The sequence below is a fragment of the Dunckerocampus dactyliophorus genome, chromosome 21 (genome assembly GCF_027744805.1).
Source record: "Dunckerocampus dactyliophorus isolate RoL2022-P2 chromosome 21, RoL_Ddac_1.1, whole genome shotgun sequence".
Taxonomy (NCBI): domain Eukaryota; kingdom Metazoa; phylum Chordata; class Actinopteri; order Syngnathiformes; family Syngnathidae; genus Dunckerocampus; species Dunckerocampus dactyliophorus.
Genome location: NC_072839.1, coordinates 11,972,274 through 11,999,458, shown reverse-complemented (window position 1 = coordinate 11,999,458; position 27,185 = coordinate 11,972,274). Strand labels below are relative to the sequence as shown.

General features: G+C 44.1%; 2 protein-coding genes across 10 annotated transcripts in view; one reads left to right on the top strand and one right to left on the bottom strand.

The window, feature by feature from the left end:
* LOC129173818 (solute carrier organic anion transporter family member 5A1) overlaps positions 1-27,057 on the top strand; it is a 74,860-nt gene extending 47,803 nt beyond the window's left edge. For both annotated transcript variants that reach the window (XM_054764993.1, XM_054764991.1), the window contains 5 exons: positions 2,084-2,282; positions 5,514-5,673; positions 7,577-7,818; positions 7,894-7,958; positions 8,509-27,057. In XM_054764993.1, the coding sequence (XP_054620968.1) occupies positions 2,084-2,282; positions 5,514-5,673; positions 7,577-7,818; positions 7,894-7,958; positions 8,509-8,969 (1,127 nt within the window). In that variant the 3' untranslated portion in view covers positions 8,970-27,057. The remainder of the gene's footprint in view (positions 1-2,083; positions 2,283-5,513; positions 5,674-7,576; positions 7,819-7,893; positions 7,959-8,508) is intronic.
* Positions 8,030-27,185, bottom strand: part of sulf1 (sulfatase 1) — an 80,577-nt gene continuing 61,421 nt past the window's right edge. For 4 of the 8 annotated variants that reach the window (XM_054764984.1, XM_054764983.1, XM_054764985.1 and 1 more), the window contains 14 exons: positions 24,759-24,909; positions 24,504-24,679; positions 23,721-23,849; positions 23,228-23,284; positions 20,509-20,635; positions 18,481-18,688; positions 18,049-18,295; positions 17,881-17,977; positions 17,720-17,814; positions 16,334-16,408; positions 15,566-15,738; positions 15,090-15,232; positions 14,891-15,014; positions 8,030-12,526 (listed from right to left, as the gene is read on the bottom strand). In XM_054764984.1, coding sequence (XP_054620959.1) covers positions 11,736-12,526; positions 14,891-15,014; positions 15,090-15,232; positions 15,566-15,738; positions 16,334-16,408; positions 17,720-17,814; positions 17,881-17,977; positions 18,049-18,295; positions 18,481-18,688; positions 20,509-20,635; positions 23,228-23,284; positions 23,721-23,849; positions 24,504-24,679; positions 24,759-24,909 — 2,593 coding nt within the window. In that variant the 3' untranslated portion in view covers positions 8,030-11,735. Of the gene's footprint in view, positions 12,527-12,942; positions 12,994-14,059; positions 14,094-14,890; positions 15,015-15,089; positions 15,233-15,565; positions 15,739-16,333; positions 16,409-17,719; positions 17,815-17,880; positions 17,978-18,048; positions 18,296-18,480; positions 18,689-20,508; positions 20,636-23,227; positions 23,285-23,720; positions 23,850-24,503; positions 24,680-24,758; positions 24,910-27,185 lie in introns of all 8 variants that reach the window. The other 4 variants (XM_054764988.1, XM_054764989.1, XM_054764990.1 and 1 more) reach the window with 4 other exon arrangements.

The following is a 27,185-nucleotide window of genomic DNA, read 5'->3' as shown; positions in this document are numbered from 1 at the left end:
ATTATTGGTCAAAAAAATAGTGAAAGACAAGTCATATGTAGTATTCTGGTCACTAGGTGTCAGTAATGTTACATGGATGGGACATTAGCGTAGATTACATAACCTTAACGCTGCATGTAGTCGGCCATTGCATGTCCAAAATGATCGTGGGGAAAAATAGTTCTCCCATTTCGTGCGGAAGTGGTACATTTTTGGCTTCTTACATTGTCCTCCTTCCCCACTCTGTTGGAATCACTTTAAGTTTAGAACCAATAAATTGGAGGATAACTAGTTAGCTCGATAGCATGCTATGTTTAACGTAGCGGTCGTCTGTTGTTTCCCTGCAGTGATCCCACAGCCTGTGCTGTGTTGTGTAAACAAAGAATAATAGGGGTGTAAAGGTGACTATAGGGGTGCTATTTCATGTCTACAGGGCTCTAATTATGGTAAGAAACATACTTAGAAAGTCATAAACAGGTTGTCTATGCGCAAACTATGAAAATATTCACTTCATTAATAATGAATCCACCTAGACTTATCCTAAATCACTTATTGCGGTCTGGTCTGGACCAAAGCAACCACGATAAACGGGGGGACGCCTGTAGCTGGAAAAAGTGTAGTATTAATATCAACTTTGGTCTTTGCTCTTTTTTCCATTTTTGGTGGTTTTTTTAATTTGCCAAATATTTCAACTTTATTTTAAAATAATTTTTGTAAATTTTCTTCTCGTAATATTAGGAATTCCTTTTTTCCCATGATATAACTTTACCCAACCTAATTTTTGTTTTGTTTCTCATAATATCAGGACTTAAAAAACATCTTTTCATATTTCAATTCTCAACTCTCTCGTTAAATTTCAGTTGTGTTTTCCATTTCTGCTGCTCTGTTTTTTAAATACATTTTTCAGCTATTTGAATTTTGTTTGTATAAAATTTCTTCCCATAATTCTGACTTCTCGTAACATAACTTTTTTCGGCAACCTAGTTTTCCAAAAATTCCTCTTTATTTTGTTTTGTTTTTATAACATTACAAGTTGAAAGATAATAATTTGTCTCTAATATTTCAGCTTTATGATACTAAAATTAAGTTATTTTTCCTCATTATGATGTTGTTCTTGCAAAATTACGACTTTCTCGTTAGATGACATCTTTTTTTCGCTAAATATTTTAATTTTATTCTTGTAAAATTACTGCTGATTGTTTTTTTCTCCTTGTTAAATTAGATTTTTAGAATGCGCTGTGGTCCAGCCGCTTTGGTCTCCCTTGGCCCTCACCGTGTGCACTCTTAATATACACTGAATATTTAAAAAAGGATAAATAATGCATCAAAATAATCAGGATATAATATACGCTCATTTTTAGATACCGTAAATGCTCAAGAGTCTCGAATAGTCGCCAGGTGCGTGGTATAGAACCATAAATAACCACCAACGCCGGGTCAAAAAGGTTGCCTTTAGCTGTGGCTGTAGGCAACCTCTTGATGGTAGTTTTTCTCCTTTGCCGGGATGATCCATCCAGCTGACAGGTGTGGCATATCAAGATGCTGATTGGACAGCATGATTACTGCTGGCCACAATAAAAGGCCACTCCAAAATGCGCACTTTGACTGTATTGGGTGGGGGGTGGGGTGTTCTCTTTGGGCTTATAAAGCTATAAATGCAGCATTTCCGGTACACACACACACACACACACACACAATAAACACCATTACGTTGTCACAAATGCCTGTTGCCAGGATACAAAGGGTCAGTTGCCATGGCCACCATGCCAAGCTGCTTGGATGCAATGGGAACGAGTCTGGCTTTTTATGAGGTCAAAGGTCAGTAATGTTGGCCCTGAGAGCGAGGTTGCCTCGTGTCAGGACCTCTACAGTATTGGCGCTCATGCTGCCAGCCATCTTTGCCTCTTTTCAAGCTGTCAATTAGGCTAACTGCAGTGGACTGAGAGCATGTGCTCGGCAGTGCGGCAGCCTGACGTGACTCACTAGCGGGGCCTGGTCACATTGATTTATTGTAGCCTATTCTGGTCCTTTTTGCCAATGATTTATTCATGGGAGCCACAAAAGCAACGTGTAATGCAGATATTTACTGCATGCATTCCTCCAGGTTTGATCATCGTGCCCAGTGCCGGCGTGGGCATCGTACTGGGCGGCTACATCATCAAGAAGCTGAAGCTGGGGGCCCGGGAGTCGGCCAAGCTGGCCATGATCTGCAGTGGCGTCTCTCTGCTTTGCTTCTCCACGCTGTTTATCGTGGGCTGCGAGAGCATCAACCTGGGCGGCATCAACATCCCGTACACCACAGGGTGAGCACCAAACACAATCACACCGCCGGTGCTGTAAAGACCGCTAATGAATAGCGAGCGACACTTGCATGTGCTCTTTTGGCTGCGATGAATCACTCTGTCACCTCTCCTTGTGATGACGCGCTGGCATCACACACACTAACATGGAGGAGCTGCCTGTACTGTACATAGTGTGCACACTCACAGGTCACCACATCAGCTACGTACACCTATTTGGTACTATAGAAGGCTACCAGGCGGTGATAACCATAGAATATAGATAGATACTTTGTTCATCCCCAAGAGACAAGAGTGTCCTGGCTGCTCATGCTCAGTTGTATAGACGTTGATTTTATATAAATATTTATATATTATATATATATATATATATATATGTGCATGGCTCAGATCAAGGGTACCCAAGTGTTACATTTTGGGTAAAATTTAAAACTCATGGATAGACCTTGGTCATGTTATCAACACAAATGTCAAACATTGCAAAACACACACACCCAACATACCAGAGCTCGAGACATCTTCCATTTCCCATAGCAACCCTCCGAAGTTCACTCTTTCTTAAATGTATTACTAACTCGGTGTTAGACTTTTGTTCAAATCATCTTATTTTACTCTTTTATACACAAAAAATCACTTTAGTTGCAGAGTTGAGTAATGATTCCATGAATATATACCATTGTAATCATCATGGGGTTTGTTTTTCCATGGAATTATGTTCTTCAAAATTTTCATCGGCAGGCGGACACAAAGGTTATGTACGTTTCACTCATGATTACACGACAGTTATTTTTGTTTACACAGAGCATTTGAATAAAACACATTAGAAACCAATTTCAGACATCATTCTTTAATTCTAAGTAGAAATCATTGTTAATTTCACAAAAGTAGACATGCTTTACATGTAACATTTCAATGTCCAAATATACACTTTTTGACAACATACACATACCCTGTATATGTAGTGATTTTCAAGACATTAAATACAGGATTAATACACTAAAATGTATTTGTAAATCACTTACATCAATAATAGTACCTGTTTATTACATTTTCAAAATCTTCAATCAAATCTTTGTTAAAATTAACAATATTGTTCTATTTACAATAAATATATTAGATTTTTTTACATTGAAATTATATTTCAATCTGTGCATTACCACAGTTAAAATATTAATATTATTTATATGAATTTTAATTTATTCTAAAATAATTTATACCGATTTTTTGCAGCTATATGACCCGTATAACAAGACTTGTAATTTTGTGACTGACTACATTTGTATTAAATGTAAATAAATGAATTAAAAACTACAATTAAAATAAAGATTATTTTTGCAACGTTTCAAAAGTATTGTGTTATTCCATATGAGTTAGATATTTTATGTAATATGTGAGTGCTTCTGGGCTGACCCACTGCCGCTCCCCTTTTTAGTTCCCTCCTTTAGCGACATGACAGAGTGCAAAATATTAGACTGAGCCGTCAGCATGATGCAGTGCAGGCCTGCAGCCCGATAATAAACATAACCAAGGATGAATATTCATTAGCTGCCAATATGAAGCCCGTCAAAGTGTGCTGCTGTCATCAATGCAATCAATGCAGCCTTTCAAGGCCACAAGTGGACCCAGTCATGAAAAAACATGGCGTGTGTTTGAAGGGGAGCGTGGCCCACTTGCACCCATGCGAGGAATGTGGAGCCCGTCCTTTTTCGGGAAGCTCGTCTCTGCTCTCCTCACAGTCTAGACGCCACCATTCAACCCCCACCCCCCACGACATGCGGGGAATAATCCGGCACAAGCAAACATGGCAAAAGGTCGTCAACCTGCCAAGAGGCACGCGTTATGTAATATTCTTCCAGCATGTATCCGCCGTGGCCCCGTTATGCAAGCACACCAATAGTAGCCCATATCATCATAAATAGCTCTACATGCATCACACAACATAGCATAGCAGTTCCACACACGCATGCAACTACGCCCCCCGGTGGCTGGGAGAAGCAGCAGGCGATGACGGATTTATTTACGTTTCAACCCTTTTCTATTTTAATACGTTGTTTTTAGAGAATAAAATTAGAATATTTTTAATTGGTTTGGTTTGGTTTGGTTTAGTTTATTTGAACATGAAGGTTACAATGGAATACATCTCGTGAATCATTTTTTGACAGTTCCACATGTCCAAAAGGAGTAGGAAGAAGCAAAGCTTATTTAATCCTACCCCCCATCCATTCTACATCTAGTACAGTACATGTAGTTCACTTCCTGGATTCCATGTCATGTTTTCAGTGATAGTCAGGATAACACATAATAGATAACGGTGAGATAGCCCTCCCCCCAAAAAAAGAAAGAACATTAATAATAATAATAATAATGATGACCTTTTTTTTTTTTTTTTTTTTTTTAAGCACAACAAGGAAAATTATAAAAATAAATAAATAAATAAATAAATAAATAAAAATAAATAAATAAAGAATAAAATTTAATTAAATAAATAAAAATAAAATAAAATAAAATAAAATAAAATAGAAAAAAAAATAAAATAAAATAAAATAAAATAACAAACCTGACAGAACAATCAGGACTCTTCTGCCTTGTATTTAGCAAACATCAACTGCTTGTATTGTTTTTTGAATTTGCTCATCTCTGTACATTGTTTGAGTTCTTTACTCAATCCATTCCATAATTTAATTCCACACACGGAAATGCTGTGGGTTTTCAGCGTTGTTCTCGCATATAAATGTTTTAGGTTTAATTTTCCTCTAAGATCATATTTCTCCTCTCTGATTGAGAAATACTTGATTAGATTTTTGGGTAACGAGTTATTATTAACTTTATACATTATTCTAGCGGTTTGAAAGTTTGAAAGTTTGAAAGCGGTTTAATTCTATTTGTTATAATGTGATACATAAACATACCAACTTCCTGAAGTTGGACGCCATACAAGAACTTCAGTTTTTAAAATGAATTTTCAAAGTAATAAAAAGCTTTTGTCAGTAAATTACATTTATATCAAAATTATATTCCACTTATTATTATTATTATTATACTTATGGGAAAAATGAAATCATTAATTATTTAAATTGTGAATTACGTCATGAATATATATATACAGTATATTCCTTGTCTGATTGGCTGAGGGAGATCATGTGGTTCATGAGCGAAAAGGTCCACAAGAGGACATGATTGTCCCAATAATAACAATAATGTTCCATACTTTACGTTGCGTCTTCTGTCCTGCAGGCCGACGCTGACACTGACCCACAGGAATCTGACAGGAAGTTGCAATGTCAACTGCGGCTGCAGGATCCACGAGTACGCTCCCGTGTGCGGCTCGGACGGCATCACCTACTTCAACCCCTGCCTGGCCGGCTGCAGCGCGGTGGGAAACGACAGCAGTGGGGTGAGCGACAACACACGCTCTCCTTTGAAGCCTCAAAGCTCCTTTTGTTGCGTGTGTGTGTGTGTGTGTGTGTGTGTGTGAGAGCGAGTGTGCAACAAACAAAGCAAGCAATGGAAGTGGACAAACCATAACGTCCATTCTTCCCCCTGATGCTGCAAATACAGGAAGTGTCACACTGCTCAACAATGTCCAATAGCAACTAAGAAACAGCAGCATTTGTGATGCTGGTACATCATTACCTCCACCAAGGACCTACTCTGTGTCCTCTTAGGCAATTTGGTGGCAAATTCAGGGAAAAAAGAAAGTAGTCATGCATATTTAATGTATCGTTTTGTTAAAATTACAATCACTTTTTGGATTTTTATTTTCAATGGAATTGGGGCATTTCAATTCATATTTTTTAATTTTTAAGAATTTGTTAAAGTTAAAAGCTAAAAAAACCCACCTTCAGCCAATCAGAACTTTGAATAAAGTCTCTCCCGGAAATGATGCAATAACCATAAAGTAAATGACACACAAAAATACTTATTTGGTCAGTTAATATGAAGTGTTATTTTAAACAAAGTAGAACAATTTTACACTGGCCAGAATAAAAAACATGACGTAAATTAGTAATCAAAGTAAAGTAGTCTTAGGAAGAAGGACCACAAGTGAATGCAATACTGTAATCATTGTATTGAACTTTAATGACCTATATTCATGTATTTATTGATATAAAATGCATATTAGTTAGCAATATTTCATTTGTTTTATTTATCATTTATATTCATTATTTTGGCACCAAAATATTCCTAATCTTATAATTATAATATATGAATTCATTTATTATCAAACACAGCAGTTGATTAATAATGACTACAAATAATTACATTGTTTTCGATGTAAAGACTGATCATTTGAATTTATTATCATCGAATCTGCTCTTGGACATTTTTGTGTGGCATTTCCATGTTCTCCGCATACGTGCGTGGGTTCTTTTCCTCCCACATTCCAAAACCATGCATGTTAGGGTAACTGGAGACTCTAAATTGTCATAGGTGTGAATGGTTGAGTACCACTTCCGCACCCTGCCTCTCACCAGACGTCAGCTGGGATAGGCGGCAAAGAAAATGGATGGAATGTATGACAGAATGTATTAAGTCCCCAACTAACGAACACAATTGGTTCCAGACGACCGCTCTTATGTAGGGGAAAAGGTAATATTACCAGTGATATAGGTACATTTACGTGTATGTATGCAGTAGTAATATTAAACATGGATAGTTAATGAATAAGTGATGTAATAATACGTAATGATAAATGTTATTTACCTTTGAAGAGGAGGAGATATTGGAAAAAAGGACAAGTCGTCGTCGTTAGACTCTTCTAAAAGAGGTAGTGTTGTATGGGTGGTGTAGCATTATTAACTATTAACTCTTCATAAACTTTAATCACACGTTCTGTCGGGGTTGTATCATTTAGCTTTCCACTGTATCTCCTCTTCCTCTGTTGGTCTCATTAGCTCTAAGGCTGCATTAGCAGTGTCACAGTGCCCTCTACTGGTCAAGCATGTACAGTAGCAGCATAAATACTGATTGAACTGACTACAAGGCTAAATCAAATCAAATAGACCAGTCGGCTTGTGTTCGCTAGTCGGGGACGTAGTGTATATTGAAAAAATAGAACTAATCCAAATAAATTGTTTATAATGAAACATTTAGAATTACTAATGGAAAACAATCCCAAATTAAAAAATCTTTCCATTTTCTATGCCAGCTGTCATCGGGCGGGGTACACCTGGACTGGTTGCCATAATTAATTGAAATGGTTTACAATGGAAGAATTTAGCATTTTAATTTCGTCATGAAAAAAATACAGCCATGTTTCTGTGCACCTTTGACCCCACCCTGTCTCCTGTGCATAGTTGCGGAACTACACAGACTGCGGCTGCGTTCAGAGCAGGCAGGTGATCACGCCGTCGTCGGGCGGTCAGGTGAACCAGCTGCAGCTGGTCATCGTCAAGACGTACCTGAACGAGAACGGCTACGCGCTGTCGGGCAAGTGCGACCGCACGTGCAACACGCTCATCCCCTTCCTGATCTTCCTCTTCATCGTCACACTCATCACGGCGTGTGCGCAGCCGTCCGCCATCATCGTCACGCTCAGGTGAGGACAAGCTATTGAATGGTTTTTTTCCACGTGTGTGTAGGTTGTGTGTATGATGGTGTGGTGGTGTTGCAGGTCTGTGGAGGAACAAGAGAGGCCTTTTGCTCTCGGGATGCAGTTTGTTCTCCTCAGGACTCTTGGTGAGTTCAAGTACTTTGCTACGCACTTACACACATTAGCTTAAAAGATGCAGACAACACAATGAGGACATCTGGGAGACTTTATTGTGTATTTAGATACAAACTAGTCAGTACTGCACTCATTTCCATTGACTTAGAAGTGGCGTCTGTAATTGTACAATGCTGCCACCATGTGGTCAGTTAACGCTTTAACGGCACCTTGGGTTCCACTGACTAGTAGCTTAAGGGGGGGGATTTTGTGACATGCCCATCAGCAGTGTAGTTCACCCCACTTTGTCCTGTGAGCCCAGTTCTGGTTGGGGTTACGATGGGAGAGAGTTTGGCTTCTCAGTCAGGATGTTGTATTGATGCTTCATCACATACACAACATCAGAGAAGGTAAAGCAGCGTGAGTATTCGTCATGCAAATTGACTGAGAAGCCAAACTGTCTCCCACAGTAACCCCATCCAGAACGGGGCTCATGGTACCTGGGGGGGAGGGGAGGAACTGCTGATGGGGATGTTGTACAGCAACAGTCATTAACGTTTGTGGCCCCTCCCTCCACGGCAGCCTACATCCCCACGCCTATCTACTTTGGCGCGGTGATCGACACCACGTGCATGCTGTGGCAGCAGGACTGCGGCGTGCACGGCTCTTGCTGGGAGTACGACGTCACCTCCTTCCGCTTTGTCTACTTCGGCCTGGCCGCCAGCCTCAAGTTTGTTGGCTTCGTCTTCATCTTCCTCACATGGTACTCCATCAAGCACAAGGAGGAGCGCATGGCGCGCTGGCATCAGCACCTGCCGCCGCCCCTGGGCACCGTCAGTGAGCTCATCTGCCATGCTGGCGGCCACAAGAGCCACGCCCGCACACGCTCCTGCCCCGTGTTCATCCCACCCCGAGCTGAGGTGCCCGCTGCCCTGTTGCTGGACCGTGGACACAGCAGTCTCAGTTGCCCTGGTAACGCTCTCAAAGCAATAACCCCGCCTATCGTGTTGCCGCATCACCATAGGGACTCTGCCCATGTCTGAGAGCAGGCCCGCTGGTGACACGTGCCTTCTTTGGGCCTCCCACACATGTGCCCGCCCCCTTTAAAAGGGCTGAGCATCTCACCATGGTGCTACTGACCTCAATAAAGCACAAACGTGTCCTATGCAAGATACACCTCCGCCGCCCATTTGCAGTACTGTACAGCGCCCCCTGTCGTCACTCTTGTTGTCCTGCAGCCAGACAGACACTTTCTGCATTTTTGTGCCTCAAAGTCTTACATACGGAGCCCTGGAGGGACATGGAGAAATTAAAGAACAGACTTTTGCGTCCCCCCTCGCAAAAGACATTGAGGTAAAGCTAGAAACGTGTTCTAACACAGTCCAACACCTACAACTCAGTTGTCTTCTGTGCAGTCTGACTTATTGATCTCTAGGAGAAGACAGCAGCGAGACCGCCATAATACAGAACAAGAAGACATTTGTAGACGGTTCCTGCCCGCTTCTCCTAGAGATCAATATGTCAGACTGCACAGAAGACAACTGGGTTGTAGGTGTTGCCATGGTGGGAAATTGGTTCTAACACAGTAAACCATACCTTGCACGTGGGAGTTATTGATCCCGGAAGTTTGAATATGTTTCCAGCTTTACCTCAGTCTCTTTTGTCTCCTCCGGGGCTCCCTACTTTTAAACAACGCAACACTGGTACATTTACATAGACAGTCAGGTCCAAATGCTAATTCAACTATTGTGCTGAGGCTACTGTAAGTCCCAAAGATGTGATCCAAAGGGGCAAGTGTTTGTGAAATGATTGTATCCATGCTGCATCACCTGTACATAAAAGGTAGTAAGCTAATCAAGTAGCATAGGCAGCATGTCCAGAAACGCATTACTTCTCCCCCCCGTTACAATTTTTTAAATGGTCTATTAAAGGGTATTCAATTTTAAATTAGTATTTGTGTGACTTAAAGTACCTCAGCAACTAACTGACATCATGGTGTAAATAGCGATACAAATATGGTAGAACAGAGATTCGTATGTATCAACGTTACCTTTTACGTAAAGACTAAAGTCAAGATGCCTACACTACCCACAATGCACTTCTCCGTGACAACTTATATCAGGAAAGGTTCAAGTTGGTTACAGAGGAAGTAAACGCGGTGGAAATATGAAAGAATCTTTTTGAAAAGTATGAAGAAGCAGAAAGAAAGACTGGACCTCATTGATATTTTAACAGTATTCAGAATGTTCCTCAGGAGCAGAAGTCTCATGAACGTTTGGACTATTTGCTTTACTCGCAAACAACTTGAATACATTGTTGAGATTTATCATTAAAAAGGTGAACAATCTTTGTTTCCCGTGTCATGCTATCATCTTGAAAAGCCTCGATTTCAGTCCAGGGCGCCCCCTAAAGTATTGGAGTGGAACGTAAAGGTACGGCTAAATACAACTAGTCAACAAGAGAAAAAAAAATTGCATAATTCTTTACTTACTTTCTTGGTAAAAGCATTTAAAAAGAATAATTCACTATTTTTACAATGTGAATATTAGATGGCCTAGTTTTATAACAATTACATATTTTAAGTCAATTGTTGGGAGGGTCTATCTTTGTACAAATGCGTTTTTAGAATACTTAAACTAAATTGGAAAAAAATTATATATAATTCTGCATATTTTAAAGGCATTTACATTGGGGGGAGCAGCTTACATGCATGAATGCAATGTTATAAATACTGCTTAGCTATTTTTATTATAGGTTTATTTTTTTTTAGGGCTTTGAGAGGCTTTATATTTGTACAAATTTTTTGCGAGCGATAAATATATATTGCAATATGCAGTAAGTTTCTAGCCTCAGAGGTGGGGTTGAGGTCCAGTAATTAATGGAGATACTATCATCTATCAGAGCGGAGACCACTATTTTTTTCAATAAAATTTTGAGTAAATATTAAAGCATTCTCGCGCATGACGAAGTTTGTACGTGCACTGCTAGCGCTAAAACTAAATTAGCGATGTAACGTGGTCACTGAGCGGGAACCGAACCCACGCTGGCTGCATGGGGGTCAGCCGACTGAACCATTACGACCCATCAGTGACATCATGTGACACCTTAAAAAAAACACAGTTGATGTCATGGCTTACCAGCAACCACTGACTCATGTACACGCACACGCACTTTAAGTGGGTTGGGACATCATAGCGATGCTGATGCACCGCCCTTTTGGAGCATCATGCAGTAAAATGTGCAAAATGCTGTTGAAATATTGCACTAACGTGACCTCAGCTTACTGTATATGGGGGGGCGGGGGTGTCGGGAAGTAACCGCGCGTGATTGCATTCTTTCTGCTTCTGAGTCAACATCATTTGTCAGTAAAGTGGGTTTTGAGGTGTCCAATCAGTCTAAGGTTTATTTTTACTTTTTGGACGGTGAATCTACCAAACATGCCCAACCCCTTTCCTCAAACACACATTTTCAAGTGTCAAAAAATTGAAAAACTTAACATCGCGTATAAAACCCAAAATGCTGTAACATCTCGTGAGGCGGAAAAGGATTCAAGTGCATGTGGGGTCCGTGTTTGTTTTTGCTAAACTGACTGATTCCTCATAAAAAACGGTGTTATCCGTAGAGAATAATCTCATTTGACTCCCAACACTTAGCTGCATTAAGGCTTTTCTCTAAATATATAATATATATATTTTAAATCATAACACTGTTAGCTAATAATAATGTACAAAAATAAACATTACCTTTAAAGTCATTATACAAGTCTGAATGACTGACCTCGTCACGTGTCTGTCTCTCTGCGCCGACCATCAGAGATTCGGAGCGCCGCTGCCCTCGTAGAGCAATGTGAAGGGCGGAGCCGAGAGCACCACCGAGGTCGGAGTCTGCGGGGTGGGCCGAGTCTGTGGGAAGGGTGGGCTCCTGGTGGAGGTGGTGCTGGGCCTCAGGGTGTTTGGGGCAAGAGGGAGGAAGCCTTGGTCCTGGAAAATGTCTTCCTCGTCATCGTCACCAGGACCCGGAGCGCGGTGAGGGGCGGCGCCCTCCATGTGGGTAGGGTGGGGCTGCAGAGTGTTTTGAGTGCGCAGGAGAGCGTCGTGTCGCGTGTCCAGCTCGGTAAGCCCGTTGCCGCTGAACACGTCTCCGTCCATCTCCTCCAGCTGCTGCACCCAGCCCCCATTCTGGGCGGGGGGCACCACTGGCATCTGAGGGCGGTCCGTTTGCCTTTTGGGAAGGTCATTGATGTGCGAATCCAGTGTGGGCTTGGGTTCAGGGGTCATGGTGGTGAGGCTGGCCAGGACATGCTCGTCCCCGCTGCCCACTTCAAGGCCTCCGCCCCCGGCCCCGGAGCCCAGGTCGGGCAGGGTGGAGTCGTCAAGCGTTAAGGTTTGGTTGAATTTGTTCAAAAGGCGTGGCAGTGCAAACATGTGATCTACATCCTTCTGGAAGTTGGCCCAGTCGTCCGGACCCGGGCTGTAGTCGGGCCTACATTCGTAAAGGCTTTCGTTGATGCTGTACAGATCCTCCAGCCCCTGCCAGTTGACGTCCTCGTCCGTCAAGTTGGGCAGTTTAACCCTGTCGTCCGTCCCATACTGGCTGTGTGCTGCCGAGGAGAAGGAGACAAGGAGAAGTGAGGATCTAGGCGACAGAACCATGAAGCTGCAGCACCATGCGGTCTCTCCCACACACACGCACTTGCAGTGCAAACACATGCTGCCACACAGCAGAGAGAAAACATATTCCACCGCAATAAAGTGACACATAAAGCTGCACAAAGAGGCTCTGCAACCTGGAATTCAAAACAAAAAGCTAAAAAGGAAGTCAAAAAAATAAGCAAAGCTGCCGCTTGCTTGCTTGCACGAGCAGGAGAAGACAGGACGGGACGGAAAGCGAAAAGCTGGACAAAATGTGCTTTCTGGAAAGAACTTTTTATAAAGTCACATTCATCAAAATTGTCGTTTTGTGTGCTTGTTTGACTAAACTGGGGTGGGGGTGGGGGGTGGGGGCTTCAGGACTCACAGGAAGGAGAGGCTCGGTCTCCTCTTTGACCACTTTCGGTGCTGCTGTCGCCTGGTAAGCAGGTACCACAAACACACGTCACAAGGGAAAAGATCAAAGATCATTTCATGATGGCCGCCAGCAAACGTGGGAGACCTTTTGGATGATGATGATGACGATGATGATGATGATAGTGTGTATGATAGCGGACATGAGCCATTAAAGGAACAGTTTGACATATTTGTGGCTTTTCCACTGCACGGTACCAGCTGGGCTCCATTTGGCGCTGTCGGCTTTCCACTTGGAGGCGAAACCGCGTAAACATTGAACGCACGGGTTGGAATAAAAAAAACAGGATCGCAGCAGCATAATGGAGACTAAGGACTGTCGCTAACCACCAGCAAACATTAGCACGTGTGTTTCTACTTGTACACTTTCTGCCATGTACTAAAAGGCAAATATTACCCGGAAAGAGACTGAGGGCAGGTGCAGCAAAGTGGAGACTGTGGAGACTCGCACACTGCACAGCAGACAGGGTAAGTTAACGTTAGCATGACTGTTTATTTTGGTCATTTCCCCCCGCACATGCTACAAACGCTACAAAGAAGACCAGCTGTGGGTAACGCCACGCTTAATAGTACCTGCTTCTGCCAGTGGAAACGCGTGTAGAGCCGAGTCGGTACCATGCAGTGGAAAAGGTGCAATATTTTGTGCTTGTCAGGCGAAGGAGGATAGGTGTGATATAACAAGATGAAAATGTCAAACTGTTCCCCGCAGGTGTGTGGTGAGGAAGTGTGTGGCGGGATGACACGCCGTCATGCATCTCATGTCATGAACGTGCACTACAATGTCTCAAGCACATGACGTCAACTCCAATGAGTGCCGCGACTCTGCAAAGACAATACTCATTTGATGGGGGGGGGGGGAAGCTGAAGCCTGATGAGAGAAAGGAAGCTGCATTGATGGGAGGAATGTTAGCGTGCCCCCCAGCATGCAGCCACACACCAAAGCGCTGGCGCTTCATGGATGTTATTAGTGAGGCGATGAGGCCCATGCAGGTGTTAACAAAAAAAACACAAAAAAAAAAACAGAGGAGGGAGAAAAAGCCACAGAAGAAAGACAAAAATTGGGTGGATACCTGTGTGGCTCATAGCTGCCTCCATCTTTACCTCCTGATCAGGAAAATAAAAGCAATCCATTGTTAATGCTTGGATTCAAGGAGACGTGGGAGGGAAATCAAATCAATAGTTTCATTCACACTGAAGAGATCTTCATGCACCTATGGAGAGATGTCGGACCATCGCAGAGAGGAAGAAAAGGAGGAGACGTGTGAGAGAGAGAGAGAGAGAGAGAGTGTGGTTTTCTCTTGCTAAGCCACTTAAACAAACCCTGTCATTACTTTTTATTCATTTTCCAGCAAAATAGCACTTGTGAGCCAACGTCGGATGCTGTCCAGTTCTTAATTAAGGTGGCTCGTGCTTTCTGAGGCTCGTTAGCTCATCATGGCCTCATTTTTTATTCACCGACTGACGGTGGGGGGGGGGGAGAAGAAAAAAAGATGATAATTATGCCGGTCAATAATGACGAAATCCTGCAGGTATTGACTCAAACACTAGAGGGCGCCACTGGCAGGCTTATTCTGCATCGGCACACGGTAGATGGAGAACAGCTTCAAGGACCACAGGAGTTGAGGTCACTGTGTGTGTGTGTGTGTGTGTGTGTGTGTGTGTGTGTGTGTGTGTGTGTGTGTGTGTGTGTGTACAAGAAATCAAAGGTCAAATAAGAGTTTCGGCTCCTCCACCTGAGAGAGTGGATCATTCCCAAACACATGCAGCATGCAGATATGTGCAAAACACACCACGGAGACTACAACACATCAGCTCCACTCTCATCCCTCTGGGTGGGGACGTTTGAGTCCTGTTGTCATAGCGACCAGCTCACCCCACGGAGTTGAGTGTGAACGATTTACCTGCATCCAAGCCTTTAGGTCGAGGGTTACACTGCTTGTAGCCTTGGCAGCTCCTCATCTCCATCAGCTGAGCGTGAAGGGAGTTCAGCACGTCGCGGTCCACCTCGTACACGGCGTTGGTCAGCTGTGACACGGGCGTCATTTAAAAAGGAGGGCGTCGAGAAATGCAGCGCACGGGCGCATGTGGCGGGAGACGCACCTGGTAGGGGTCGCTGTTGAGGTCAAAGTACTCCAGAAAGCCGGTGGAGAACTCGCAGAAGAGCGTGTTGTGGGTCTCGTTGATGGTCCTCAGGCACCAGTAGGTGTTGTTGTTGGAGCTGGTGCACGCGCAGAACCCGCCCACTGGACAGGGATGGACAGATGGTCAGACTGGAGCTTGGGATGGAAATAAATACCTGACCATAGAGACGTCTCAGGCTGTGTTCACACGGGTGGTTGGGTGTTCTTGACCGAACCAAAATACTTTGGAACAGTTGGCTTGTCATGCATACTGGTGTTTTTGTCATGGGACTGAAGGCTGCACAGTAAACAACATGCACATACAAGTCGGGACGTTTTATATTCAGCTGGATTTACCAGCTTAGATTTCATGAAAAACATCCAAGTATATCAAATATGTAAGCCGATCCAAAAACACGTCTTGTATTCGTGTTACTGTGGTGAAGAAATACATACACGTCCAGAAGGGGGCAGTCTGCCAGTGGTCGTTGTTGTGCGTGAAGCAGGTGAGGCCCGGCAGGCTGCAGTCATCTCCTTTCCTCTGCCGCTTCTTCTCCTTCCTTTCCTTCTTCCTCCTGCGGATTTCGTTGTACAACTGCACCTTCCCGTCCAGCTCGTGCGCCGCCTCCCTGTGCAATAAAAAATAAAAAATGACATCAGCCCAGACTCTCCATGTTGGGCCAAGGGTCCAACAACGTGTTTAAGCACACGCCGTGCCCAGTTTGCTCCGGGATGACATTGCAGCCACCGTCCCCTCATCCACACTGCCCAGTGTCTCCTGCTACAAGTGCGTTCGACGGATCTCCCTCTCTTTTCGTGAGTCATTCAGTGTTTGCATGCGACCTGATCACTTCCAGACACACAGCAGGTCCCCGCCCATTCATCTGCTGTGTCATCTTGATGACATTCTTGGATCCAAACCCGGCACTCAAGACCATGAGACAATTTAAAGTCAATCTCAATAATACTGCAGCTGTGATTTATGAGTGTACTTTTGCCAACGTGACAAAAAAATGATTTTTGGGGGGATTTTATTAGTTTCCTTCTCACGTTCCGTTGCAATGTGCCGCATGTTATTTCTTTCCTAATTTATCCTTTGCCCCAATAAATGTTTCTCGTTATAAAGACATCTGTTTTTACTGCAAATACTGTAAGAAGTCATGAGTAGAAGAATGAATTGCAGTGGAGAGACATGATTGGTCATGAAGCAAAGGAGGAACTCACTTAAATGGATGGAGTTGATCATTCCTGTTCTTCAGCCTCTCTGCCTTGTTCCTGTCTCCTTTGCTGTAATAACTGCTGGTACACACACACACACACACACACACACACACACATTACTACGACGTTCCCCATAGGAAATATTGTAAATCCAATCAATGTGTCTCAGACACCCAAAGTCACATTTTATAGAGATTAATTACAGTTTTACGTGCAGAAATCAATGTAAACTAATTACACGTGACGAAAGGATGGAACTAATTGTTGACGCAGACTTCCTGAACGTCCTGGCGAGATCAAATTTAATCGTGTTTCTCTACGTCTTTATCAAAGTGCTGGCACCCGCAAGTTTTTGGCCCCACGGCGAGTGATTTAGCGGTAATAAAAAAAACGGCCATGAAATGTATGAAAACTGAGGCAAAATTTTGGTGAAAGTGACAAAAAACAAACCATATGAAAGTTTTGACTACTACTATTATTATTATTATTACTGTAAATGGCATTCATGGTGCCCCTTACTGCTGTGGTGAAAATGCTTTGGAAGACATGCTAGCATACCTGTTCTACTACATTAGATCAGGGGTGTCCAAACTTCCCAAACTGATGGCTGCATACAACAAACTAAAGGATGTGGGGGCTACTTTCACATTTTCATGTATTTTTACATTTTTTCCCATTTTTGCTGGGTTATTTGGTTTAATTTTATTTCTACAATGTGCCACAGGCCAACAAAACACAAGCTGCGGGCTGCCAATGGTCCGCAGGCCACGCTTTGGACACCCTTGGGTCCATTGGGTGTGTGCGTTCAGGATAATTACAGTTCCAATAGCTACACTATACAACACAGTAGGAGCAATAACAGCACAGCGCAGGGAGTAAAACGAGTATAAATAAACTAGAATCATGAAGTAAGAATACAAAACAGGTATAAAATACAGATTAAAATGTACGTATAAGAGGTAATACGGATATCCTCAAAGTTTGAGAATCATTAGATCAGTGCTCTATGACTTCTGGGCTATTATCTATTATGTGTCCCTGCAAAGAGGTTTTGCTTTATGGCAGAGATTTCCCATGCATGTGCTCGTCAGTCCCCTAAAGGTGTGTACCAAACGTTGTGATGACTTGACTACACAACCTGATGTTGCAGTGGATGTTTTGTAGACTGGAATTGAGCTGTGTGAGGAATTTCCAGTCAATCCAATTGATGGGGTTCAAAAACAGCGCCACCCGGTGGTGTATTTGTCAGAAAAACAATAGCACAGGCAATACACCAGGAGTGCGTCTTTGGCCACATTTCCACCCCGTCGTGTGCAGCGCTTCAGGAAGAGTGTGTTTGTAGATTTAAGTGGTGGTGTTATTTTAAGGGTGAGCAGAGTGACGGCTCACCTTTTCTTTCCACAATCACAATCGTCGGGTCGCGTCCTCTTCAGATGGCCTCTGACCTCTCGCAGATTTTTGATTTTGTCTTGAAGTGCTTCAATCTGCAACCAGACACACACCAGTCATGTCTTGTGTTGTTGTTGTGTTGTGTTGTTGTGCAAACTCACCTCTTGGTCCACGTAGCTCTTGTGGTCTTTCCAGGCTCTGGAGGACTGGTAGATTTCTCTCTCACAGTGGACAGAGTCATTCATGAGGATATAACACCTGCAAAAGACACCCGACGTGTCACACGTCCACATCCGACACTCATGTCATAAGGAGGCCGTGGGACTCACTTGTGCGTAACCTTCAGGGATTTAGGGTACCCCACCGCGTTGGTGTCGTCTGCAAGCATTTCCTCTGACCCGTCATCAGCGTCCGAGTCAAAGTCCAGGTCCTCTGAGGGGTAGTGACGCTTGGAGATGGCGCGGTGGCGGACGGCGGACTGGTCGTCCGCTTGCAGGTCCACGTCGTAGATCTGACCCTCGAATTCCACTGAGAGAGACCTGGTGGGACGTGTGTGGACGAAGCGTGGACGATAACCTAAAAGGTAAGATGATAAACTTGTTTTTGTAAATGATACATTTCGACATCTGTCATGTATATATGTACATATGTATATGCACTGACTAGTTTGAGAATTCATGCCGTGGACCTACTTCAGATGTAATTACTCTACGAGACACTAGAGGGCGTCACATGCTGTATCGTGACATCTTCATACGTACGCTGGCCAGAGGATGACGACCGCTGGGAACGGCGCTCCATCCTGGAGGGTTTGAAGAGGGCATCCCCGCAGTCGCAGCCCCTCTCGTGGGCATCATAGCTGCTGCGGGACCTGAGGCTCCGAGCCCTCTTCCTGGGGCCCTCCTTGGAGCCGCCCTTGCACTTCTGTATCCTCCACTTGCCCGTGATCTCCTCCACGCAGTGCCACCTCTGTGGAGCACAAAGAAACATAAGAGACGTCAAGGGTTCGTGTTCTTTCATCCGAATGAGCTCATTTATTCTGGCACTGGTGCGCCACATCCTATGGATTTTGACCGCACTGCTGGAGCTGTGATCGAGGAATGCTTCTGACTCATGTATTACGCACAACAGCACAGACGACATGACCACACAGGTTGAACTGGATCCGTCTCGGGGTGTCTGCTTTTGGTTCCTCGTGCTCACGGGTCAAGTCCACGCCAAGTGCGTCAGCGGATAATTATTAAAGCGACGCCCTCTTGCACATCCTCCGTCTTCCTGTGATGAAATGAGCTGAGGATGTGGAAGAGAGACATCTGCAGAGCGCAGCGCTTGAGTGTGGGAACGAGGGTGCAAACGCAGGACCGCGAGGCCTATCGGGTTTCCCTTGGAAGGCTTGCACGGTGATGAAGAGCTCGGGGGTCTAACAGAGCTGATACGTCAGGAGCACGAAAGGGCGAGCAGCCGCACTGGGATGAAAACAATCTGTTTTTCTTTATGCTTCCACCGCACCGCACCTTCCCCTTTAAAAAGGTCCAACAAGAACCACTGCTGAGGTGCAGGAGAGCATTCAAATGGGAAGAGGAAGCAGGAGGATTGTTGCCCCGTGGCCAATCCCATCATTCTTAAACTGACGCAACAGACCAAACGAGAGCTGTGCATGGACAAAAGGCAGTATGAAAATCAGGATAATTGTGAAACATACACACCACTCTCACCTCACTATGGCGCAATGCTGTTTCTCTCACCATGCAAACTACGCCCACAATAATAAACAAAGAAAAGTTGTGATATAGCAGCTTAAATGACTCTTCAAGTGCACATCAGCTTCATTTACAATAAATCCACATCAGCCGCCAGCCTTCAGAAGAAAAATGTGAGTCAAAATCAAACATTTTTAATTGCATTTGATCTGAAATGTGTTGATTAACCGACCTGCTTAGCACTGACGAGCTGGCAGTACGGCACATGTGCCTTTATGAAGTGAGTCATGATATTGCCTGCCATGTATGAGACTGCTGTTAAGTCTACTCCAGTTTGTTTCGCTTTGCCACGTGTGAGCAAGCAGATTAGGCCTAAGTTATACGTACACACCCAGCGTATACTGTACATGTACCTCAAGGAGAAACTCTGCAGCGCAACATACAGTACACGTGTTTGTGTGGATCTGGCTTGCATTAAGGTGGCTCCTCTCGAATGCCGACCTTCACACAACACGGACGTGTAACTATTTGTATTGTTCTAGTCCGTGTGCTCCCTGGCCGCGTATTTGTACAACTACAGTACTACCAGAAAATTAATGACCACAGATAAAAAGTAAATGCAGACAAAGGGGCAGCAAAAGGGCTACTTGATGTGCCGCAAGGTAGAATAGTTCCACAAGCGGATATTTAAAAAGGTCCCAGTTATAAAATAGTGACTTTTTAATGATGCCAACTGTAAAACGATACAGTAGAGGGCAAACGGACTACTTTGTTACGTGCAATATTGTACAAAAACCAAGGCACTGTACACAATTTGACAAACATTTGTTACCAAATCATCCAAAAACTGGGGCATATGAAAAACTGAGGTTTGACTGTTCATGTCAAACGTGCACAATAGGAGACGCACACAAGTGTGGACAAACATCTCATTTGCAGCTACAGACAAATGACTTGTTCACAGTAGGGCTGCTTAAATTCCAGCATCAAGGCTAGATTTTGAACGCTAATGTAAAATTGTTTAAAAATAGTATAATGTGGGACCTTTAATGGAGAAAAACAGCTGTAAAGTGAAAAATAATGTGTCACCTGTCCCGGCTGTTCACATGGCGTCTGGAATTCAGCTTGCTGGCAGGTTTCTTTCACCTTCATGTACTTGGGCAGGCTGTTGGTGTGCTGCGTGCTCACAGAGTCATCCTTCTTCCTCAGGATCTTTCTGCACAACAGTGACAAAAGGAGCCAGTGAGCCCAGCAGCCAAACGGGTCAAAGAAAACGTGAGCGCTTATTTAACGTTAAGAGAGTTCGTTCGGGATATTTTTCTGCTTCTTGTGGTTGAGGAATGAAGAGTGCGTCTGAACACGAAGCCCTGACCTCAGCTTGGCTTCAGCATCAGCCCAATCTCCTCCGCCACAAGACCTGGCTGCGTCTCCGTCTCCCATGCCAGCTGAACCCCCCTCTACCCCCCCATCTCTTCGCCAGAGAGGCCAGGCTGGCCTCTCGCAAGCCACAGACAGAGTGACGGCAACAAATAAGCACAGAACAACCTGCCCCTTTAAGACTCGGCCCGCTGTCGTTTTCTATCCCGTCTGGCGCGCTTGTTCCAAGGGCACGCGGCCAGGGTTCACACACTGGCTTGGCTGTACTTGGGAGCCCTGCGCCAAGTGTAATTAAAGAGCTGCAAAGCCAGTGTCTCTCCCTGATAACTAAATTACAAAGATGATTCAATTCTGTGCTACAAAGTCAAGCACTTCCCCCATGAGCAGTCCAAGTGCAAAGAGACGTTAGCTGGAGAGAGTGCAGCTGCATGGTCAACAGACTGAAAGGTCTGCGGAGGCTAATCTCAGCATTTAGAGGCAAGCGCACAAGCAGACAGCCTTTATAAACAGTGTGGATTAATGAAAGAATGGATTAGAGGAGCCAAAGCCCCGACGGATCAAAGGTCACTCCCTTTTCATTTCATACATACTGGTGCAGGCAACGGCCTTGTTCATTTTTCATACAAGCTTGCGTGTGCGTGTGTGTGTGTGTGTGTGTGTGTGTGTGTGTGTGTGTGGATGTTGACTGTTGCTGCTAAATTAGTGGAAAAATGAAAAGAGGTCCAAGCCAGCAATTTGGGACTCAATGGGGATTGAGGATAAGATAGCAGGATGACAGACAATGAACATGCTGCGTCATCTTTTTCCATCACGTTTTACTTTTTCATCACTGTGCAGATCAGGATATTATATGCAGTATCTTACAAAAGTACTAGAGAGGAACCCCAGTTTTCTTGAAATTACTGCTTACTGCTTTTTTTGCCTTTATTTATTCATTTTTCACATTTTTGATTTGATTATATTCCCCTCAAATTATTGCTAAATGTGTCTCAGTTTTTGTACAGTGCCTTGGTTATTGTAGTGCGCCTAACCACTGGCCGTGGAATCGAGTGCCCAAACATAGCATCCACGTGTTGGTGACTCCGTCTTTACGGCGAATGGATCGTGGTTCTTTTAGAGTTGAGACACAATCGACATATTCTGGCCAGGGAATCCTTTTTATCATCATTATAATGTGTGTGTATGCTTTATTTGTTCATAGAACACACACAGGACGATTAACAACTCATCTGTCTCCTCCCTTTCTCCTTTCAAGCACTGTGCAGTGCACTGATGAGCCGTTCAAGCGCACTGCGTATTTCTGAGCGAAATTCAATATGGCTGCAACAAATAGCTGCAAGAGCCAGAACTTAAGGAAGTTACAGCAAAAGTACAAGGGTAGCATCTGTTACAATATAGTAGCTATTAATGTAAAAGGTGGGAACCTTTAACACAGGTTGCAAGGGGAATGGTGTAGCGGAGACACACAACAGATAGGGAGCCGGGCCAGTGTGTGTAATGCTGATTCTACCAGCTGCTGAAGTGAGCAAGTATACAACTGTTAGAGTCCACTCTTTAAAGGTTAGTTAGTAACGGACTAGAATGAAACAGCGTCTGCGTGACTCTTCCGTCCCTCCTGTCCTCCTTCCACTTGTTCAACAAGTCTTCAAGAAAAAGGTAAAAGTGGTGTTAAATGTTCGTTTATCCATTTTATTTGTCATTTCTATGTATTTGTTTGCTGCATGTAAAACTATTTACACTACGGTATTACTATTTTAAACTATTTAACTACTTTGGAACAGATTGAGGAAAACCAAGGTTCCGCTGTACATGCCTCACATCTCGGCCCCCAATGTATTAAATACTATACGATAGATCTGAAACTCTGTTCTATTGTTGAGTAGTCAGTGTACAGCTTGGAAAGCAGTATATATTTACTCCATCCATCCATCCATCTTCCATACTGCTTCTCCTATATTTACTATTAAATGAAAATAACAGGCAGCCATTATTATCCAAATAGCTGGGAAGAAGATGTGCTCGGGCTCATTATCATGGGTTTCCTCAACGTCGAACCACAGCTCTCCAGTGCCGTGCAGCACTCATGCATCCCCATACCATTTATCTTGCGACTCACTTTTCTTTCCAGCTATTTAGACTACAATGGCTGTGTGTTGACTCATTTTCAGTGACTAGTACACCTGTACTGCTGTGCAAGCTGTACGCTGACTACTCTGAAGCACATCTACGCTTACTTGAGGCATCTACGCTGTGTTGTCAGATAATGACAGCAAAGGAACAAAAATCTGCTGTGTTGCAAGATGGAGGGTTGACACATTTGCACATTTCAGGATGTCTGAATTTTGTCATCCGGTTCATGTCAAGACATAATACGGTGTGCGATGACAGAAAGAAAGAGGAAGAAAAAAAGGAAGAGAGAGCTCCAGTTTACCCTCGCTCAACAAGGAATGTATCCCTCCAGACTTTGGGTTTCCGGTTGGGTTTGAATCTGGGGGGAAAGAAAGCAGCACAAACGTTAGTCGTCAAAGGGTTGTCCCTATCTGATAGAGCATGTCAGGCATGCAGCTTGCACACATAAAAGCGAGTTCAAGAGCTTGTGAGGTTTGCGATTCCAGCATTTTTCCGCTTTTGTGCACATGAAATGTTCTCTACAGAGACAGTATCTCACTTAGGCTTGTGTTTGTTTTTCCTAATGCCACAAATTAAGTTGTGCAAGGGAGAGATTTTTCCACTCAGGCCTGCAGAAACAAAATGTCTACAAAACAAATTGTCCAGTAAATTTCAGCAGAAGAACCTCAAGCACTTCTTGTCAAGGACCAAGAGCTGACACAAAGCAGCCACAAGCTTTTACAGCCCACTCTGTGCACAGCTTGAGCAATCACAGCGCCGTACTGTACCGTGACAGAACGTCCATCTATACTCACCTATTGCCTGTCCTTTCCTGTTCCAGCAGCTTGAGGATAGACTTTCCATCCATGTCTGGAGGCGTGTCCAGTCCAGCAATGTGAAGGATGGTGGGAGCGAGGTCAATGTTCAGCACCAGATGAGGGTTTCTGAAGCACACAGCATCGAGTGTACATGAAGTGATGAACACGCGACCTCGCCGCCGCAGTGATAACATGTTGCCAAAAGCATTACAGTCGTCCCTCGTTTATCGCCGTTACTTGGTTCCTGACACATATTCATAAATGGAATATTTTCGTAGTTAGAACAGATTTGTTTACGACTTTCTACATACGTTTTTTCCATTATTAAAAGGCGCTGTAGACATGGAATAACACCCAGCACATTGCTCAACTGTAATTGGCAGGCTACGGGATCACTGCAGGGACACAAGACGGCCGCCGCTTTAAACATAGCACGCTACCGAGCTAAATAGTTAGCCACCGGTTTGTTTATTCTAAATTTAAAGGGTTTCAAACGTAGCGGGGAAGAAGGGCAAAGTACGTAGCCAAATACCTACCACTTCCACACGGAATGGGAGGAGAACTTCATTTCACTATGTCATGTTGGATATGTATGCAGTGTGAAGGTACCAAGGAATACTACATACAGCTTGTTTTTCAATATTTTTGGACTAATAATAGGCCATAGTCAACCACTAAACAGCAATTATTTATTAATTACTTAATTTAGGAAAAGACGTGATAAAGTAGGGGAGCGATGTAGCGAGGGAAGACTGTATGGTCATGTTCGGGGTTCCTTACACTGCCCCTGGCTCCACATTGGGTCCTCTCAGGAAGAACGGCACACGAATGTCAAAGTCATAAGGCATGGACTTGCCTTTGACAAGTCCAAACTGACCGATGTGGTAGCCGTGGTCAGCGGTATAAATGATGTACGTGTTGTCCAGTTCTCCGGTCTCCTCCAGCATTTCATAAACCTAGAAGAGTGAACATTAGGTCGGAGGACGCAGATGGCGGACACACATTAGGTACACCTGTTATTGACAGCGAACTCACCTTTTGCACCGAGTCATCCACAGACATGAGAGTCTGCAGCCGCTTCCGGTGGAGGAAATTGGTGAACTCCATGTGGATTGGTTTCATTGGGCCTGTGTACTGCATGATCCAGTGCTTGTCCATGTTGGGGGCATAGTTGTAGCTGGGGGTGCTGGGGGAAACAGGTGAGATGCGAAGGTTAGAAAATATTGTTTGCCAGACAGTAATAACACAAGAAAGCTCTTTTGTACAAAAGTTCCAAGCATGCAAGAGCTCGTCTGTCACGTCTTAGGCCGCAGCCCAGTAACAGGTGCCACGGTCGTTTGCCACACTTGACAGGCGTCAATAGCGGCTCTGTTTGCCGATGGAAACGTCTTGATACTGGTGTGCCAGGACCGGTTCTCTGCTCGCACAGAGACGAGACTCTCCTCGCTCCACTGCGCTCTTGGCTCTGACAAATCATTTGAGGGTTGGCACACGCTTGTGAAAATAATACTTCTCCCCAACGCGGAGTTTGCATCAACGTCTGGACCGAGAACTCAATAAGTCATGGTCATCTGAAAAATTGGGGAATAACACGAATGGATAAACAGCAGCAGGGAGGACTTTTTGAGTCTTGGATGTCGACGCTTCTCACCTGTCTGCACCTCAAGAAGACGACATTCAAGAAGGTCCCACATTATACCTTTTTTCAACAAGTCACAGAGGTCCCACAACACCATATTGGCTGAAAGCTGGAATGTAGTCAGCTTAAAGTACTTTCAGTACGCCCTACTGAAAACACGCCGTTCTGCGTGTCTGTAGCTTTAAAGCTAATGAGACGCGTTTGTCCACAGCTGTCTCAGACAACCTGTGTAGCACTACTGTGCATTTTTAACCACTTTTTTGACACATACACTAACTCTCACCCAACGTAATAGATGCCATGTATCACATACAACAAGGTAACGTTAAGGAGTGGGACAGGAGGACGCAGACGGTAGCAAGACTAGCATGGCTATGTGAGCTAAAGTGCAAACATTACGCTCACATTTGAACAGTAACACCATGCTAGGTTGGCCTGTTCACTAAAGAAACAAAATGATCAAACTTACTGACAAATAGCCATGCTTTATTTAGAGGTTTGTAGTGAAGCCTCTTTTTTAAAATTTTTTTAATGAAGCTGTCGTCTGAAGTCGTGGTTGTACAGACGGGCTGGCTCATCTAGCTAACGGCGGTCAGAAGCAGGAACACAGAACTTCAAAAGCGATCGTTTGAGCGTCTCCTCTGTCTAGCCAACCAGTGAGGGAGATGATGGATTTTTCTCATGTTTGGTGCTCATAAACAGGCTCGCAGGACATGTTACTGTTAGAACATCATTAAGAAGTCAAGTCTGTGCACTATTAATAGGCTTTCCTATAAATCAAGAGGGGCACATTCCGCTCATGGCACAAGCAGACTTAATGAAGAGCTGCTCTTTGCTCTGTGAGAAGGGCGAACTCCTCACCCGCCGAGCCAGGCGGTCTAATAAGCCCAACAAAGGGACCTCTCTCTGGCCGACGGGCCACCAAGGTATGGGGGGGCCCCGACACCCGGAGGAACCAGGTATGTGGAGGTCACCACCTGCCACCTGTTCCACACTTACTTGCCAGTTCATCGGATACACCTCAATACAAGGCTATGAAATAAATCCTCACGTCGTGTCAACGGGATGTGTTGCCATTTGATGGTGTTAGCTGTGGATTACAACAACATCAACAGACATCCATCAACACCATGTCCTTCTATGTGCTGCAGAGAGACGCTGCAGGGAAACCTGTGCGTAAAACAAGGCAGCGTCTCTTCCCAACGACATATTAGCGTTATGGCGGTATAATGGCGTCTAATACGATGCACTACCCCTTAACTTCACAATGATATTCAATATTGTGCTTTTACCCCCACAGCACAGCATATCCTCCATGTTTGCTGTATTAATCATGTGTGCTGGGACCGGACACAGCTGGAAATAAGTGTGTTGTGAAACTACTCGAGTGCTTAACTTTTCATACACAATCAAAATTTTAAAAAGTTACAACTACTGGCCAGCGGCCGAATGAAAAACAAAAACAAAAAAAAACACTATCCAAAGCAGAAAAAATACATCCATAATGTAAAAATTCAACAAATCAGGACCACGTTTTTCCATATGTGACAAGCACAGACCCTGTTGGTCACCCCCAGCGGCCTCAACCCCACCCCCGCCACATGGAAGCTGGGACTAAAAATAAATTAATAATGCCACAAAGGCCGTTCCAAAGCACACAATGCATTCCTCTTGGCCCCGGGATCCACAGGGAGAAAGCACTGATTGATATGGACGGGGTCAGGAAGTCCTATGTGAATCACACAAGGGGGGGGGGGGGGGGGGGGGGGGGCGGCGGCATAGGGACCAGAACACTCGGAAAGACACTCGGAAAAACAGAGGGA